General features: G+C 53.1%; 1 protein-coding gene across 1 annotated transcript in view; it reads right to left on the bottom strand.

Moving 5' to 3' along the window:
- LOC117651094 overlaps nucleotides 1-17,644 on the bottom strand; it is a 159,747-nt gene extending 142,103 nt beyond the window's left edge. Inside the window, exon 1 of the mRNA XM_034394849.1 lies at nucleotides 17,023-17,644. Within this exon, the coding sequence (XP_034250740.1) occupies nucleotides 17,023-17,113 (91 nt within the window). The 5' untranslated portion in view covers nucleotides 17,114-17,644. The remainder of the gene's footprint in view (nucleotides 1-17,022) is intronic.
- Nucleotides 17,645-19,954: the final 2,310 nt, after the last annotated feature.

The following is a 19,954-nucleotide window of genomic DNA, read 5'->3' as shown; positions in this document are numbered from 1 at the left end:
GATGGTTTGAGTTCTACGGAATGTCAGGAGATGCTTTCAGCTTTCAGAGGTGCGCGAATTTTGATCAGGTTTTCAGACAGGTTTCTGACATTCTGACAAGATTTACACGAGTCAACCAGCAGAGCGATTCCGAGCGGTGCTTCTGACTCCCTCGCACCAATGGGGCGGTGCGTAGGGGGCGAGAGAGACAGAGCGACGAAGCAGGGTTCGGATTCCGAACTTCGGAACCAGCCAGCAGTGTACCGGTCGGCTTAAAGCCCGCGTCAGGCCGCCAGCGGAGGTGGAGGCCGGGGCACTGCGTCGCGCTACCCCGCAGACTGATTCCGAAAGTGCTTTACGTCGCTCTGTCTCTCTCGCGCCTGTACGGGACGCCCCACGAGAGCGAGAGAGACAGACCGACGAAAGCGACTCTCGGAATCAGTCCGCTGGCCTTGCGCTGCGAGGCTGTGATTGAAGCGGAATTGAAGCGGATACGGAGGAACGTGCCTGATTCCAGGCGCCGGGGTTTCTGGGGACAATGTTGCCCAGATTGCCTATTTTGCGGGGCCGTCCGGCCGTGGGCTACGGGAGCACACTGGAAGCACGCTGGAAGCACGCTGGAAGGGGTAGCGAGCGCCGCGGTGCGGTATCGGCTGGCCCCGCTCATCCCACCGTGATCGACTTCTCATTTCGAGTCCTCGATACGGATTCCCTTTTCTATGGAAGCACGCTGGAAGCACGCTGGAAGCACGCTGGAAGCACGCTGGAAGGGGTAGCGAGCGCCGCGGTGCGGTATCGGCTGGCCCCGCTCATCCCACCGTGATCGACTTCTCATTTCGAGTCCTCGATACGGATTCCCTTTTCTATGGAAGCACGCTGGAAGCACGCTGGAAGCACGCTGGAAGGGGTAGCGAGCGCCGCGGTGCGGTATCGGCTGGCCCCGCTCATCCCACCGTGATCGACTTCTCATTTCGAGTCCTCGATACGGATTCCCTTTTCTATGGAAGCACGCTGGAAGCACACTGGAAGCACGCTGGAAGGGGTAGCGAGCGCCGCGGTGCGGTATCGGCTGGCCCCGCTCATCCCACCGTGATCGACTTCTCATTTCGAGTCCTCGATACGGATTCCCTTTTCTATGGAAGCACGCTGGAAGCACACTGGAAGCACGCTGGAAGGGGTAGCGAGCGCCGCGGTGCGGTATCGGCTGGCCCCGCTCATCCCACCGTGATCGACTTCTCATTTCGAGTCCTCGATACGGATTCCCTTTTCTATGGAAGCACACTGGAAGCACGCTGGAAGCACGCTGGAAGGGGTAGCGAGCGCCGCGGTGCGGTATCGGCTGGCCCCGCTCATCCCACCGTGATCGACTTCTCATTTCGAGTCCTCGATACGGATTCCCTTTTCTATGGAAGCACGCTGGAAGCACACTGGAAGCACGCTGGAAGGGGTAGCGAGCGCCGCGGTGCGGTATCGGCTGGCCCCGCTCATCCCACCGTGATCGACTTCTCATTTCGAGTCCTCGATACGGATTCCCTTTTCTATGGAAGCACACTGGAAGCACGCTGGAAGCACGCTGGAAGGGGTAGCGAGCGCCGCGGTGCGGTATCGGCTGGCCCCGCTCATCCCACCGTGATCGACTTCTCATTTCGAGTCCTCGATACGGATTCCCTTTTCTACGGAAATTCAGCCAAGTAACAAAGTGGGCAAGCTAAAGAGGCAAAAGCTGCGCACGAACTAATTTTCCGTACTCACTCTGCAAATTGAAGAGTGAAAACGGTTGTCTGTTTTCAAGAGTCAATGGTTGTCTCTTTTCAAGAGGCAATGGTTGTCTCTTTTAAAGAGGCGATGGTTGTCTCTTTTAAAGAGGCGATGGTTCTCTCTTTTAAAGAGGCAATGGTTGTCTCTTTTAAAGAGGCGATGGTTGTCTCTTTTAAAGAGGCAATGGGGCTCTGTTAGAGAATCAACCTGCAGGTTGACGCTATTTTATCGTCTACGCGACAGATGAGTGTTCACAAAGATTCATGGCAAACTAAATAGTCTGTACCTCACACATGCTCAAAATAATTGGTTATGTTTGGAGCGCGAGGCCACCCGCTTCAAAACGCCACCGCGCATGGGGCGGACGGGTGGTGGCACCATTCCGGTGCCTCTCGCTTCCCTAACCTCTCTCGTTTGTCCCTGTTTCCTTTGCTCCCCATCGGGGCCTGCGCAACACAGCAGGCGGGGCCTGCCATGTCAAAATGCCTCGGAGTGGGAAAGCACTAAGGGTGTGATTGCGTCCTTCGGGCCGGCGCGCACCTCTGCATCACGTTGCCAACTATTTTGGGCCTTACCAAGAAAGTTATGAAAAAGTATATTTCGAGTATCGGGAGCCTTGCTTCCCTTTTGTCGCAAGACAGCCACGTGAACGGGACGCCAATGGCGGGTCAGCCTCAAAAGTGGGCCAGAAGACCGATGGAGGCGGTCAAAATTAAGGACTGCCCTCCAGAGTCGCAAAATAGGACTCGAACCGGACGTGTGACCTCACCAATGGATTGCTGTCCGAACCAGCAATTCATTGGTGCGGTCACACGACGCTCGGTCAAGTCCTGTTTAGCGACTCTGGAGCTGAAAACGTGTGTAGAGTTTTCGCCGCCGGCGCTTGTCTTCTGGCCCACTGTGCATTCCACCTGAAGGCAGGCGAAAAGCGTGGCTTGACCCTCCCGCCCCCTTCCCTCCTTTTTTTCACAAAATGTCTGCGCACGCCACTGGCATGGCTCCCAGCCCACCGCCCTTTGAATGAGTTGAACTGCTTCTTAAAACGCCGACGAGGGCCAAGTAGGGGCTGCAATTAAGGCGGCGGTGAATTGCAAAACTAGCTCATTAACCCAACCTGGCCGCCCGGGGCGTTCCGGTGCGTCTCGAAGGGCTTTCCGAGCGCGCGGCGCGCCCCGCCGAGCGGCAAAGGTGTTCCGGTTTGCATAAAGCCTTCCTTCCTCACTTTCAACGACATGGAGCTCTTCGTCTTTGGCCGATTTCACTTTACACACTAAATTCTTATGGACATTTTTATGCATAGTTATGCATGCGCAGAAACGTCCATATGTTATGTATAATATTATGCATCACTGTGTACATTTTATGCAGGAAGACGCATAAAAAGTACACAGTGATGCATAATTTTTTACATATCTTAAGGACGTTTCTGCGCATGCATAACTATGCATAAAAAATGCGTCCTTATGCATTTAAAAAGTCCATAAGAATTTAGTGTGTAGCAGTACATAAGTTGTTCACAATGATGTCCTTGTCGAGGGCTGGACTGCAAATACCAGATTTAGCCGCTTACACACTAAATGCTTTTGTACAAATTTTGTACGAGACATCACAGTTTTTTGTGCACACGAACTTTTCGTTCAAATTCGTACAAAATTTTGTACAATTTTGTACGAAAATGGCGAAAAATGTTCAGTTTTTCATACGAAAATTGTACGAAAATTTCGTCTGCACAAAAAACTATGATGTCCCGTACAAAATTGTACTTAACATTTTAGTGTGTAGCAGTGCCCTCTCAAAACCTTACAAACTTTTTTTTTTTAGGTCCCACAAACAAAATAGCTTGTGACAGCAAAGTATCAAAACTAATTCTTTGAATTACAAAGCCATTTACACCTGACGTGTGCTTGAAACACTTTGTAAACGGTTTAAGCGTGTGCGGCTGAACCAGGCTTGCGCCGGTCTCCCGCGCCGAAATTAAGTTTTGGCGCGCTGTCATAAAAGCGATCAGCGGGGCTGCGGCTGCCTGTGGCTGCCTGCACCGCTGTGGCAGTAGGGCTGCATAATCGATGAGGCTAACAGTGGAGTGGCTCGCAGCCTCCCGCTTTCGCCGCCAGACTTTTCACGCAGCCCTGCCCCGTTCGGGGCGCACAAAGGAATGTGGTGAACTGCACCCACAAAAGCCATTCCTTGGATCAAGATAATTGACTTTCGATAAGTAAATTTACTAACATTCAAGTAAAGTATATTACTATGGTTAAAAACGGTTAATAATGGTTAAAAAATCAAGCGTACGCTTGAAATCAAGCGTAATCAGTTTACGCTTGAAATCAAGCGTAATCAGTTTACGCTTGAAATCAAGCGTAATCAGTTTACGCTTGAAATCAAGCGTAACAGGCTCATCCGCCAAGATTCCACCTACCTAAGTGCATGGGGAATTTTCGAGAGTATGCTTGATTTGAAGCGTAACGTCTTCAAGCCTAACTCTATGCTTGACTCAAGCAAAGTGTTACGCTTTAGTTCTACCAGTGTGTATGCGTGCATAATATCGGCCAGCGTGGCGGACCCCCCTTGTCTAGGACTTGTTCGTTTCCACGCGGTGCCATAAGGATGAGATAAACGGATCGTGGCGATCGGGGCGTTATTTCGCCGAACGCACGTACAGTAAGGAGATCTCCCTCCCGGGCGGGTCGGTGTTTCGCCCGGATGATCCAAACGGAGGGGCGCGGCTGGGGCGCGGCTCGGCAGGGCAAGACATGCCGTGGCAAGGCACTCCACGGCACGCCACGGCATCCCGCAGGGGGGAACGCGTGAGATGGATGAAGAGCAGGGAGAGAAAAAAAAGAGTGGGAGAAAAAAGGCGGAACTAAAATAAGAAAAAGGGCATTACTATATCACTTTCGCGTGTCATTACAGCGGGCGTGCCAGCCACGCCCGCGCGCTGAGCGGGGTAGCGAGGCCTGCAGCGCAGCGTAGAGCACTGTAGGGGCGCACGACGTTCCGCACTCAGCCGTCCCGGTGTTTGTCTGACTTGGCGACACCAGCAGACTGATTCCGAGAGTCGTTTTCGTCGCTCCGTCTTTCTCCCACCCATGGACCGTACCGTTCGGCGCGAGAGAGAGAGAGAGAGAGAGAGAGAGAGAGAGAGAGAGAGAGAGAGAGCTGAAAACGACTCGCGGAATCATTTCAGTTCAGCCACGGAAAAAAAGGATTAGTTGTGACAACTAACATGTTAGTTGAAAAGCGCCCAAAGAAGATTTTAGTTTTCACGACTAAAAGTTTGCTGCTCGAACGAATTTATTAGTTGAAACGACTAAAAAACTACAGTTGGCTCAAGGATAAAGTTGATTATGCCAACACTATGTTAGTTGTGAGGATTAACACGAGCGTCAGTGAAGAAAACAAACCACGTACAGAAAAAATCTGGGGCGGGAATCGAACACGGGACCTGTCGCTTGTCAATCAGACACGCTGCCCACTGCGCTGCGGACATTCTTAGCAGACCCGACTTTCGGGCGATGATTTAATCGTCGCTTGTCCGAGCATGGGTCAGTTTGCTGTATCAGCGTCATTGGGCATTCTCCCGCTATCAGCTCACCACAGCGCAGTGGATAGCCTCAGCAGCTCTCAGATCACAGGCTCCGCGATCGATACCCGCTAAAGGTTTTTCTTGTGCGATGTTTCTTTTCTCTCGTGACGCTCGTGTTAGTCATCACAACTAACATATTGTAGGCACAATAAACTTTATCCTTGTACCAACTTTAATTTGTTAGTTGGTTAAACTAATATTATTGCTCCTGCAGCAAACTTTTAGTCGCAGCAACTAAAATCTTCCTTGGAAGCATTCCAACTAACATGTTAGTTGTCACAACTAATCCTTTTTTTCCGTGAGCCGCCTATTTCCGGCATACTTGATAGGGTATTCCAAAAGAGCTCTTGGCCATCTCGCAGGTTTATAGCTGCTTGCCCCGTCATCTCTTGATTTTCGTCCCGGTTTCGCCTCTCACTTTTCGTGACGGAGCCCCAGGCCGGGCTGCGGGACCGGCCCGTGGTCGGCCTGGCCGACCAGGATGGCCTTAGGCTGCCTCAGGCGGGGATCAGCGCAAGCCCTTGACTTTTGTCATCAGCTCCTCCCAACACGTTGCACAGAAATCAAGGGACCCCTGAGGTCTCTTGTTCCTGGGCGCCTCCTACTAGCATTGCTTGGATTTCTTGATCTTTTTGGCATTTTCCTCGCTTTTCTAGCGTGGGACTGTTGTAAACGTCTATGCTTTGCTACCCTTTCAAAAAAGGGTTGCGGTTCTTGTACTAAGAACGAATTACTGTATCTGCAAAAAGTGACTTTACCTGAGTGGAGAGGGAGAGGACGAGAGAGGGGCGGAGGGGGCGAGGGAAGAGGAGAGGGGGGGGGGGAGGCTCCGCGCTGTCATTGCAAGCAGGAGCGCACATATTGGCGATCCGCTCGAATCCCGGACTAAACAGCCAAAGGGCGCGAGGGAGAGGAGAGGCGCGTTAGAGAGAGAGAGAGAGAGAGAGAGAGAGAGACTGTGTGTGTGTTTGGGGGGGGGGGGTAGTCTATTAGGCGGACGCGACGACAAACCGGCGTGATGGTCGTAAGGAACGCTCACTCTCAGAAAGACTATTGACTTTATTAGTATAGTTGGTTCAGTCAAAGTAGACGGGCCGGCGAGCCTTTGCTATGCAGGCTTATTCTTTGTGACATTATGAGTGTGGCAAACAGTCCCCGAGATGCGCTGGAACCCGCACCTTCCAAAGGGATCGAACCTTTATATTGACCGGAACGGGCGCAGTTAGTACTCAGACATTGAGACCCCCTGAAAAGAGTCGGCTGTTCAAGGTTTTGTACACCAAATCTTACAGTGGGACACCCGTCGACAATGGGTGACGAAAGACGCCAGAAATCTTGCACATTCTGGCACACTCCCAGCAACATTTACCCCAATCATTGAACGCAAAATCTTACAGCGGGACGCCCCTCGTGTGACACTGTCTTTGCAGTGAAGAGCCGCCGCGCCACGCCGCCACGCCCATGGCTCCGGGGTTTATTAGTAGCGTAGCAGCGCCAGCCAATTATTCCGGGAGGATGTAGCGGTCCTGGCGTGTCATGTTCCAGCCAGCCACACCCACGCACGCTCTCTCTCTCTCTCTCTCTCTCTCTCTCTCTCTCTCTCTCTCTCTCTCTCTCTCTCTCTCTCTCTCTGTCTCTCTGTCTCTCTGTCTCTCTCTTTCTCTCTCGCCCTCTCTCTCTCTCTCTCTCTCTCTCTCTATCTATCTATCTATCTCACACACACAGACAGAGGCGTAACGATGTAATCCATATCGTTTGAGCAGCGACGCGACGGCCTCGCCACGCTCAAAGCGACGGCGACGCAAGGGGAGAGAGAGAGAGAGAGAGAGAGAGAGAGAGAGAGAGAGGATGCCAATGATGGCAAGCCGATACGCGATCACCTTTTCAAACGTTTCTCGGAGCGCCGATCGAGAGACTGTTACTGCGTAACAGCAACCCAACCTTCCTTCCCCAGGGAGGCTGCAAGATGGGGTTGGCGCACTGTGCACAGTGTGCCGTGGGGATGTCGTTCAACTAGACAAAGAGCAGCGGGAGGTGAAAAAGTCTGGATGCATAGAGGCTTCGCCGCACTCTCAAAGACCTCACAAACAATTTTAGGCCTGACAAAGAAAAGTAGTTCCGCCTTTTCTTGCGGACGCTCCACAGATACGCCTGCTCTGCTGGGATACGTCGAGCTTTCAAAGAAAAGATAGGCCCATCCTCGATGATAATGATTGAGCATTTGATCATTGCGTCACATTCGTATGAATATGAATAAGCTAATTTATGGCTGATTTACTTTCAAACGAATATGACACGATGTTCAGAGGAGCGTGGAATTTCGTCTCATTCGTTTCAACAGGATTGTCACATTCCTGCAACGAGTCCAAGGGAAAATCACTGTGAATTTCAGTGTTCAAATCCAATAAATTTCGGTCAAATTGTGATGAATTTAAGTCAAATTTCGATGAATTTCAGTCGTATTTCGACGAATTTCAGTCGTATTTCGATGAATTTCAGTCGTGTTTCGATGAATTTCAGTCGAATTTCGATGAATTTTGATAAATTGCAGTGAATTTTACTTATCTGATGAATTTTGGTGTACAAATTTGGCTTTCCCCTTGAACGAGTCCAGCTGCGGATCCCTGTCCAGTCGCGGATAACATTTCAATTCTCATTCCTCACCATTCTGCCCAGTCAGTACGTTGAGAAGAAGTTGAGAGGGCTTCGAGTGGCGTGGCATCGCCGTCGTCGTGTTTCCAAAGTGCGCCGGGAGGGTGTTTCCAAGTGCGAAGCTCCTGCCCGTCATCGAGATGGGGCACAAATATGCAATGCAGCTTTGTTTGTCGGAAACTGACAGCCACCCAATATCGAACTGGACACGCTGTTTCGCTTCATATCAACCTCTCCCCTCGCCCTCCCCCCCCTCTCCCCCTTCCCCCTCCCCTCCCTTCTCCCTCCCCGCCCTTCCCCCTCCACGTTTCAGACCTCCTTTCTCGCCGGCCACCGCCACCACCACCACTGCGCGCGACGTCCACTCTCGGGAGAGCCGTCCCATTAAAAGTCATCATCAGGCCGATATAATGTCGGCCAACCCGTGTACGCCCCGCCGCACACGCAATCTGTGGCGCTTCCCACACACATACACCGTGAAACAGAATAAAAATCTAGTGAATTTACGAGGGAATTTAAAAAGGAATTTACGAGGGAATTACGAAAGGAATTTACGAGAGAGTTAACGAAGGTACTCTGCGAAAATGTTGAAGTTAGGAACCTCCATTCACGAAGATTCTCAGTACCTTACGTCAATAAATCCGCGAACATTCGTCATAGATTCACGCACGCTTAAAACCTTACGAAGTATTTTGGACATACATAGTACAAACTAATATGCGTTGTTATACGAAGAAATAGTTCGTAAATTACGAAGTACTTTCTTTGTGAGCTTATGTATGCTCAAAGTACTTTGTTATAACAAGCTGCTTTACTTTGTAACACTCGTGCAAAGCGCCAGACCGGGGTCAGAAAGTGCAAGGTTTAAGCCAAATCTGTCGCTTACAGCCCTGACTATTAAGGAATTTCGTATGACTCAGAATCGAACTTTTCAACGTCCCATCCGATTGACGTATGTTGACAGATTTGTCTTGCACACTGAATTCATATGGACTTTTTAAATGCATGAGGACGCATTTATTATTCATAGTTATGCATGCGCAGAAATATGGTTTGTAAGGTTTTCTCAATGCGTAAGTAATCCAAAAAACTACGAAAGATGTTCGTAAATTTCCGAAATATCTTAATAATTTAACCAAAGTCTCGTCGGCAACATTTTTGACGGAGGTAAGGTACCCTCGTAAACCACAAATTAATTTAATACAGTGTACACAAAGTACTCACAGTACCCCCCCCCCCCCCCCCCCCACACGCACACACACAGAGTGAGGAAGATCCGTATGACGAGAGATTTTTCGAGGTGCGGTGCTGTATGTAAGTCAGTCAGCGCGGCAAAGAACTCCATGTAGTGCGTGTGTGCGTAAGTGTGAGGGAGTGTGCGCGCTCGAGGCTCAAGGCCTCAGTGAAAGGACAAAAAATTGAAAGGGGTGAAGTATGGCGTGTGGCCACGCGCTGCGCGCCGCGTCAGTGGAAGGGGGAGGGGGGGGGAGAGGTGGCAGCATCTTGGAGCACGCGCCGCCAACTCAGAAGCGATATTGGAGAAAGGCACACAGGCACGCCGCCAATCCATAACGATTTTTCCTCTTTTTTTTCTTAAAAAAAAAAAAAACAAAAAACAACAGAATCTAAACAAAAAAAATTGAAAAGGGAGAAGAAAAAGAGGAAAACAACGTGGGGGATGAGTTGGGCCGAGGGGAAAGGGAGGGGAGGTGCTAATTGGCACGACGCACGCCTCGGGGGAAGGGCCAAGAGCAGCGCACCAACAAGTCCAATTTCAGTCCAATTTCTTCAAAATCAGTGGAATTCATTAGAAAAATTTCGCACTGAGAATGAAAAAGTCATGATCAATCCCAATTTTGGGCGAGGTATACTTTATCACCCAAATTTGGGTGAGCGATTGTTTCCTCGCCCAAATTTGGGTGAGGAAGGGTCAAATTTGGGTGATAAAGAATTCCTCGCCCAAAATTTTAGTCATGATCATGACTCTTTCATTCTCAGTGCGGAACGTTCCAAAGACCTCCGACTTTATTGTGTCATTCATTGTGTCATTCATTGTGTCATTCATTGTGTCATTCATTGTGTGTGTTCCGCTAGTCAAACGAAATTGCATGCACAACGCACTTGCAATCCATTGAAAATTTTAAAAATTCACATTTGCACACCGAAATACAGAACATTATATTTTCGAACAGGTCCAATGTAAAACACGGCTGCGTCCCAGTACATGGGGCACTGTTTCAAACCACGTGTGGAGACCTCCAGACTTCCTGGTGCGGAGTAAGTCGGCCCACTTTGACGTGTGGGGTTTGCAATCATCGCACTTTAAGTCTGTAGCTATCAGACATAACAGCGTAAGGTCCCTATGAACATACCTACGTTGTTATGTCAGATGACCGCTCAAGTGTGTGATCATCGGACAGAACAACGTATCTGAGAGTTGCTCCCAGAGCCCCCACCCCTACACTTGACCTTGACATGGCGAAGACGTGGAGAACTCCCTAACACCCCGCACTTCCAAGTGCGGCGACTGCCAATTTCTCACCTCCGCATCCCCAGTGTTGACTTCTCCACACTCGGTTTGGCAGTGTGTCCCCCAGGCAGCTGGGTGCCACTCGGTGGCCGCAGAGACGCGCCGCAGCCCCCAGCGCCCCCAGCGCCCCGGGACAGGGCCCAGCCCGGCCATGCCACCAGGGCGGGAAAGGGGAGGGCTAAGTCGTGGTGGCAGAGGCAGAGGCTGATGCCGAGAGTCGCTTTCGTCGCTCTGTCCCTCTCGCACTCATGGGGCGTCCGTATGGGAGCGAGAGAGACAGAGCGACGAAAGCCGCTCTCAGCCTGCTGGGCTTGTTGGAGAAGTAGGCGAAGTAGGGGTGGGCCGCCGTGACGCCATCGCCGCCGGCTGTCCGTGACCCCTTGCAGTGTGCTGCGCGCGTGGTGCGTGCCGCGTACACTGCAGTGAGTAGCAGTAGGGCCAGCCTGGCTTGGAGGTGCCCGCCAGACGCGTCCCGCCCCGCCTCGCCCCGCCCTGCCTCGCCTCACCCGACCCGCCCACGCCCCGCCCCGCCCCGCCCCGCCCCACCCCACCCCACCCCGCCACGCCACGCCCCGCCCCGCCCCGCCCCACCCCACCCCGCCCCGCCGCTGGAACGCAGACCACGCAGAACACGGTGAGGGCGACCGAGGCAGTGGAGCGGAAAACAATCAAATAATGGTCTTGATGTTAATGACGCCGGGCCTCAGAGAGGCGCGGCCCGCGGAGGACCGCCGCAGGGCTGGGCTCAAAGTTGGCGAGACGACCTGCAGAAGCCCGGAGCGGCATATGGAGAGGCCTGCACTGTGAAACCAAGCGCGGAGAACGCCTCACTCGAAATGCGGAGGTGCGGAATTTTCAGTCCCCGGGCCTAACAGCGCTGATGATTATGATGATGATGATGATGATGATGATGATGCACTTGGAAGGGCAGATTTGGCACTTCGCGTGAGACGGCAAACTCCACACGTCCAAGTGTGGAGAATCCGGGAGAATCGCCCCTCGACAGGACTCTTGGTGACAGTGCGGTGAGGCATGTGGCCAGGCCTGAGAGAGTTTGGAGCCCCGGCCAGTGCCACTGGCCGCTCACCGCAAGGCAAAGAGATGCCACGTACAAACTGCAGCCGCAGCCAAGATGCAGTCTGGTTCCCAACAGTGGCGTCGTCGCTCAGTCTCATTTCCTCTCAAGGTCGCACTGATCGCACTCATGGGGCGTCCCGTGTGCGAGACAAGCGACAACGCATAAACACAGAGAGAGAGAGAGAGAGAGAGAGAGAGAGAGAGAGAGAGAGAGAGAGAGAGAGAGAGAGAGAGAGAGAGAGAGAGAGAGACAGAGAGAGAGAGAGAGAGAGACAGAGAGAGAGAGAGAGAGAGACAGCGAGAGAGAGAGGGAGAGAGAGAGAGAGAGAGACAGACAGACAGACAGACAGACAGACAGACAGACAGACAGACAAGCAGACGGACAGACAAGCAGACAGACAGACGGACGGGCGGACGGACGGACAGACAAGCAGACAGACAGATAAGCAGACAGACAGATAAGCAGACAGACAGACAAGCAAACAGACAGACAAGCGCACACACACGCACACACCACACGTACACAGAGGCGCGCGCGCTTTTACTTTCGCCTTTTTCTCTAAATTACGCGGCCTGCAATTTGTCCAGGGCTTCCCTGCCGTCGGTACAGTCCCCCCGACAGTGCAGTGGCCACCGGGGCCGCCCCGCCGGCTCATCAGGGGAGCGTGTCCTTCCGTCCGTGACTGTACATGGCGTGTGTCGGCCGCTCGGCCGCGCCGCGACCACACCCTTCGACGCCCCCCCCCCTCGCACACTCTTTCTCATCCATTTTCCCCGGCATTAGAATACCACCCGGGCAAAATGGTATTACTGCTTCCCCCCACCCCTTTCCAACGCGGGGGGGGGGGGCGTCAGATTCCACTGGAGAATTCTTTACAGTGTGGCGAAAGCATGGAGTTTGTCCGTGTTTCGCCGGCGCCCTTGCAGTGCCGGGGAATCAGAGCAGCATCTCCGACCGCGCGCGGCATTTTCGGATGCCGGCTGGGCGAGCTGAGCAGCGGACTGGCTCCGAGCAAAATCAACTAAGACGGACCACTTCTTCCGGTGACCCTCTCCGATTTGCCTGATTTTTTGTAGGCTTAATAACTCACTAAAGGAGAGTCTAAAGCCAAAATATTAGGTCTCGCAAAAATTTATTGCCCGAGATATGGCCAACTTTAGTTTAACTTTTGGAGGAAAAACACAAATTTGGGTATTTTGGACTAATTTTACACTTTTCATAGTAGAGGGCTAAAATTTGGTCACTTTATGTAAAATTGGCCAAGGAACAAGAATATGACCTCAGATTTGACCTCCGACGAATACCTGAAGAGTAAACCCCCCAAAACATCCTAAAAACACATAAAAAAACAGTTTTTTCTTGGGGTTTCTGGGAAAAATATGTGGACAAAAATTTCTGATGATCGTATCTTGTAGAAAATGACGCGATGAATCGAATGAGACCACGCGCAGATTTTTATGTCAAACCGTTTAGGAGATATAGCGGTTCAAAATATGAAAATTTTGCCATTTATTTGTTAAAAAAATGCAGGTTTTGAGCATTGTTTGACGTTTTTGCCTCCTTGGTGCGTGTAGGCGTTCTTATCTTGTGGAAAAAGACGCGCTGAATCGAATGCGACCACGCATAGAGTTGTATCTCAAACCGTTTAGGAGATATAGTGGTTTAAAGTATGGGCACGGGAGAGCTCCTACAAACACCCGACAAGGCAGAGCCGCCAAACACGCCTGTTGGGCGGGCGGACTACAGTGCCCATACTTTGAATCGCTATATCTCCTAAACGGTTTGAGATACAACTCTGTGCGTGGTTTCATTCGATTCAGCGCGTCTTTTTCCACAAGATAAGAACACCCACACGCACCAAGGAGGCAAAAAACGTCAAACTATGCTCAAAACCTGCATATTTTGAAAAATAAATGGCAAAATTTTCATACTTTGAACCGCTATATCTCCTAAACGGTTTGGCATAAAAATCTGCGCGTGGTCTCATTCGATTCATCGCGTCATTTTCTACAAGATAAGATCATCAGCAATTTTTGTCCACATATTTTTCCCGGAAACCCCAAGAAAAAACTGTTTTTTTTATATGTTTTTAGGATGTTTTGGGGGGTTTACTCTTCAGGTATTCGTCGGAGGTCAAATCTGAGGTCATATTCTTGTTCCTTGGCCAATTTTACATAAAGTGACCAAATTTTAGCCCTCTACTGTGAAAATTGTAAAATTAGTCAAAAATACCCAAATTCGTGTTTTTTCTCCAAAAGTTAAACAAAAGTTGGCCATATCTCGGGTAATAAATTTTCGCGGGACCTAATATTTTGGCTTTAGACTCTCCTTTAGTGAGTTATTAAGCCTACAAAAAATCAGGCAAATCGGAGAGGGTCACCGGAAGAAGTGGTCCGTCTTAGTTGATTTTGCTCTCCGAGAGTCGCTTTCGTCGCCCTCTCTCTCGCACTGGTGGGGCGCGCCGTGCGTGCGAGAGAGACGGAGCGAGAACGACCCTCAGTCCGCGGCGCGCCGAGCTCCACCACGGCCCCACGTACGGTACGGCGGCGTGCTTCCCCAGGCCGGGCCGGCCCACGCCTTGCCTCGCAGTCCCGGCCTGCAGTCCCGGGAGGGAGCGGCCGCGGGGGGATCACAACACTGGAAATCCAAATATACTGCCAAGGACTGACTGGAATGCAGGGCTGGCAGGGCTCGCAGGAGCAAGTCGGCGAAGCCGCCGCCGCAGTCGCTGTGCGCGCCGCACCCCGCCGCACCCGCCGCACCCGCCGCACCCCGCCACACCCCGCCACACCCCGCCATACCCCGCCACACCCCGCCGCACCCCGCCGTACCCCGCCATACCCCGCCACACCCCGCCATACCCCGCCGTACCCCGCCATACCCCGCCGTACCCCGCCGCACCCCGCCATACCCCGCCGCGCCCCGCCATACCCCGCCGCACCCCGCCTCGCCCCGTCAGGCCGCGAAATACCAAAACGGAACGGAAGCTCCAGACCCGCCGAACATGCCAACCTACCCACCAGAGGCCTTCATCGGGCAGGTGCACGCTGCTTCCAGCAGGCGGCTCCAAAGACGGGTTCGAGGAGGGGGTAAACTTGGCTGCCTACGTGCGAATTTTTGTCTGTCTTCCGTGTGAAAGGTGTGGAAAGAGAGGGTAGTTGGGAGGGGGAGGGAAGGGGGAGGGGAGGGGAGGGGAGGGGGAGGGGAGGGGAGGGGGAGGGGAGGGGAAGGGGGAGGGGGAGGTGAGGGCTGATCCACGCTTGCAAGTTAGACGACATGGCTTGCTGGCCACGCCCGGGCCCGGCTCTCATCAGCCTCATCAGTCGCTCTCGCGATATCCAGCGTCCAGCAGACTGATTCCGAGAGTCATTTTCGTCGCTCGGTCTCTCTCGCACTGATGGGGCGCCCCGTATAGGTGAGCGAGACAGAAAAATAGGCAAGAACGACTCGGGATCAGTCTTGCAGAGCAAAGGGACCTGGAACAGAATGTCCAGCGGACCGAGGACCAGTCGCACAGCGCGCCTCTCGCAGAAAGACTGATTCCGAGAGTCGTTCTCGTCGCTCTGTCCCTCACGCACCCGTTAGGGGCCGCTCCATGCGAGCGGAAGAGGCAGCGCGACGAAAGCGACTCTCCGTTGCTATAGCAGTCTGTCTGAAGCGTGGTCCGTCTGCTAGCGCGCTGCAGAGCACAGGGAGCCAAGCCGAGGCACCGGCAGTGACAGGCGGGCGACGAGCTGGCCGAGCCAATCAGAGCGCAGCTCGGGTGGGCAGCCCCAGCCGTCTGATTCCGAAAAATGTTTTTTCGCTCGTCTCTCTCGCACCCTAACGGCATACCCCATGAGTGCGAGAGAGACAGGAGCGACGAAAGCAGTGCACGGAATCAGACGGCAGTCCAGCAGCCCAGCAGCCGTGTTTCGGTGGCAAAGGCGACCACAGCAGACTGATTCCGCACAGTGCAGCCATCGGCCTGCCTCTCTCGCACCCGCACGGAGCGCCCCATGAGTGCGAGAGAGATACACTCCACTCGGAATCAGTCTACTGATCCGAGTCGTCCGAGTTGGGCCCTCCTTCCCTACCTCATTCCACTCATTCCGCTATTTTAGCGTAGTCTCCCTCGGTGAGGTCGCCGCGGCCCAAGGGCTTGGCTGTTCGGACGGGACAGCACCGCGGTCCGCGGTCACTGTCTCTCTCGCACCTAAAAGGGACGACCCATGAGTGCGAGGGAGACAGGGCGACGAAAACGGCTCCCGGAATCAGTCTGCTGGCCCGTCCGCGGACAGACTATAGACAGGTCCGCGAACTGCTGGTTGGTTGGCTCGGCTCTGCTTTCGCCGCTCTGTCTCTCTCGCACTCATGGGACGTCCCGCAGGCGCAGGTGAGCGGGAGAGACAGGGAGAGACAGTGACGCAAGCAATGCCTTTCAATCAGCCTGCCGAGCGATGAGTCGTTTCGTCGCTCTGTCTCTCTCGCACTCATGGAGCTCTCCGTAAGGGTGCGAGAGAGACAGAGCGACAAACCGCTCTTCTGAATCGCTCGACTGCAGCGTAACATCCCTCTCTTTGAACGAGACTCTAGCGAGAGACACAGAGCGAAGAAGCCGCAGTGGGCTGATTCCGAGAGTCGTTTTCGTCGCTCTGTCTCTGTCGCAGTCATGGAGCGTCCCTTATGGGTGCGACAGAGACGGCGCGACGGAGAGCACTCTCGGAATCGGTTTTGCAGCTCGGGACCCGTCTGCAGCCTGCAGCCTGGGAAACGCGAAACAGTTGCGAGGGATGGAAATGCAGCCGATCGGCACGGGCCTTGCGCTTCCTTCCCGATGACGTCATGCGACGCCATGCCAGTGTGGTGGTGGGCTCGCTGACACTGAGATTCCTAACGCTATGAGTATAGCACGTATGGTGCAATACAGCTGAGATATCGCACCATACGTGCAATGCGATTGGCCATATTGCACCTTACGTGCAATGCATCCCGAAAATGCCCTATGATAATGCATGGGATTGGGGAGGTATTGCACTTCATGTGCAATGCTTTTGTATTGCACCAATTGACGCTATACTCATAGCGTTTGGATTCTCAGTGGACCATAGGCGGACAGGACATTGTCGCTCTGTCTCTCTCGCACGCCTACGGGACGTCCAATGAGTGCGAGAGAGACCGAGAGCGACGAAGGCACTGTTTGGAATACCAGCCAGCAGGCGAAGGTCAGACAGAGCGCACCGCGGGGTCGCGTCCTTGGCGGCGACCTGTGGCTGCGTACTCTGCAGACTGATTCCGCGAGAAGTTTTCGTCGCTCTGTCTCTCTCGCACTCACGGTGCGTCCCGTGCAGGTGCGAGAGAGACAGAGCGACGAGTACGACTCACGGAAACAGGCTGCTGGCGGTTTGTCGCTGACGGCCGCGTCGCTGGTGGCGTCTAGCTGACGGTGTGGTGACTCACCTTTGGCGTTGAGCGTGGCGATGACCAGGACGCACATCCAGAGCGCCGTCATGACGGACCCGGTCCGCGTGACCGTGCACGACGACAGCATGGCGACCTTCTTCAACGTTGTCTTCCTGGAGGCCCGGGGCGCCGTCGAGGGCCGGGCGCCGCCGCAGGGACCATGGACGCGCTCACTGGCACTAGCGCGAGCGCGCACACACACGCTCTCTTTCTATCTCTCTCTCACACACACGCACTAACACTCACGCACTGTCTGTCGCCGCGAGGACGGCTCGGAGCGGCAGGCGGCGCCTCAAATTAATCCAGTGGCGATGCAATCTCTTGAGTCAGGTCGTTGTCACGGCGTTGTCACGGCGTTGTCACGGCGTTGTCACGGCGTTGCCACGGCGTTGACGCCGTCACAACACTGTCACCGTCTAGGCCTCGACACCGTAATGGTGGCCTTGACAGCGTCACGGTTTAGGCACCGTCACGGACTTGTCACCGTCACAACACTGTCACCGTCACGGACTTGACACCGTCACAACACTGTCGACGTCACGGCACTGTCACCGTCACGACACTGTTCCCGTCACGGCGGGACGAGAGGGAGGCGCGGCGCCGGGCCCAGCCGGAACGGAGCCGGGCCGCCGAGCGCGAGGTCGCGACGCGAGGACCACGACGACGAGGACGACGAGCGCGAAGCGAGGCGGGGCGTAGGGCGGCGAGCGTGCGCTCCGCGTCGAGGCTGGTCGGAGACTGGCTGCTGGCGGCGGCGCGGGCGCGGGCGCGGCGCGGGCGCGCCCACGCCCCCCGCAGCACCCCGCCGCGCTAGCAGTCGCTACCCCCACCGAGGTGAGCCGAGGCGAGGGTGCGCCTCCCTCGCACCTTTCAGCAGCCGCGTCTTTCGCGCAGCGCCCAGCAGCGCCACTGTTAGCGCCTCACGCACACGCAAGCGCTTCGAGTACGGAGTGATTAGCGATCTGCAGTATGATTCCGAGAGTCGTTTTCGTCGCTCTGTCTCTCTCGCGCCTACTCGTTGCGCCCCAATGAGTGCGAGAGAGACAGAGCGGCGAAAACGTCTCACGGAATCAGTCTAGCTTGGTCTACCGTCGATTCTTCCGGAAGTCGTGGTGATAGGGGTAGGTTGGGGAAGAAAAGTACAGGGTAAGAAAAGTACAACCCTTGTGGAGCTCACACTCTTAAAACCTTACGAAGTATTTTGAGCATACATATAACAAACTAATATACTTTGTTATACGAAGAAATGGTTTGTAAATTACGAAGTATTTTCTTTGTAAGCTTATGTATGCTGAAAATACTTTGTTATACAAACTAATTTTCTTAGTAAGGCCCAAAATAGTTTGTAAGGTTTTCTCAGTGCATGTCTTGACTTTTAGCCATCCGTCGACCAGTGATTTCAACTAAACATGGAAACCTGAGTGTGAAAACACTGTTAAATGGATGTCATGTACTGGAATAGTAGGCTACAAGGGGGGTGTACTTTTCTTACCCTGTATTTTTCTTCCCCAACCTACCCCTACAGTGTAGGGGTTCGAAGGCAAAGCTCAGCGCGCTTCCCCTTGCGTCGCGGCCACTGTTGTAACTACGAATGAGTAAAGCAGACTGCTCCAGAGTCTCCCTCGCACCTATACAGGACGCGCACGAGTGCGAGAGAGGCAGAGCGGTGAAAAAGACCCTGGGACACTGTGAGAAAAAAAGTCGTAATATTACGAACCATTCTTGTATAGTATTTTCCCACATTAAATTCATAATTTTACGAATAATTTCACGACGAATGATTCATTATTTTTATGAAACACTCATTATTTTATGAATGCTTCATTCGAAAAATGAATAATTCATAAACACCCAAAAACGAATGATTCATTCCCCAATTTTTACGTGACAGCATCACGAGCCATTCGTAATTTTACGAATGTTTCATAATGTTGTATGAATAATTCATAATTTTACGAATCATTCATAAATTTATGAATGTTCCATAAAGTTTTTTATGAGCCATTCTTGTACACTATTTTCCCATTAAAAAATCGTAAATTTAGGAACAATTGAACGATGAATGGTTCATTATTTCATGAATGATTCGTAAAATCTGAATACCTTTCGGGCATTTTCAGGCACATTTTTCAACCAAAATATGAAAGGTTCATAATTGTTCATTTATGATTTTTTCGTAGTGAGCATGAAACGAGCCATTCATAAATTTATGAAGCATTCATCGCCAAATATGTCGTAAAATTACGACAACTTTTTTCAGTGGATACAGGTGACTGGTACACTGGTACCATCAAAGGACGAGAGGCAGACAGACAGATAGACGCGGCTGGCGTTGCGCCACGGCCAGCGTCGTCCGACGACGCCCCGTGTGTTTGGAGATGCAATGTCAGGACCTGGTCCTCTTTTGCCCATCTTCCGCTTTGATTCAGCCGAATGGTCATTTCTCCTCCTGCCTTTGACGGGACATCTTGACGACGGGCACCGCGACGGGCACCGTACCGCTCGGGGTGCGGCGCGGCCATTTGGTCCGGCGGGCCCGGCCAGCGCTCGACCTTAGCTTCATACTCCAGAGTGGGTGCATTGAGGCACAAGACCTCTTGACTTTTCGTACGGAACTAGTTGGCCACAGGACAACACTGCAGACTGGTTCCGGGAGAAACGTTTTCGTCGCTCTGTCTCTCTCGCACTCATGGGGCGTCCCTAAGGGTGCGAGAGAGACAGAGCGACTCGTTTGCGAGGCGGCCGCGCCCTCTGCCGGCCCTTGCAGTGCCCTTGCATGGGTCCGCCACGCGCTCGACGAAGCCATGCTGCGATAGCCAGTCGCGCGCTGGAAAGGGGGTCGTTACGCGTCTTCTCTCGTTGCACTACCTGGAGTCTCTGGGAGTCCACCATGCCACTCAGCGATGGGCGCCTTCATGGCGATGGACAC

The sequence above is a fragment of the Thrips palmi genome, unplaced genomic scaffold (assembly GCF_012932325.1).
Source record: "Thrips palmi isolate BJ-2018 unplaced genomic scaffold, TpBJ-2018v1 HiC_scaffold_5, whole genome shotgun sequence".
Taxonomy (NCBI): Eukaryota; Metazoa; Arthropoda; class Insecta; order Thysanoptera; family Thripidae; genus Thrips; species Thrips palmi.
This window is presented reverse-complemented; position numbering and strand designations above follow the sequence as displayed.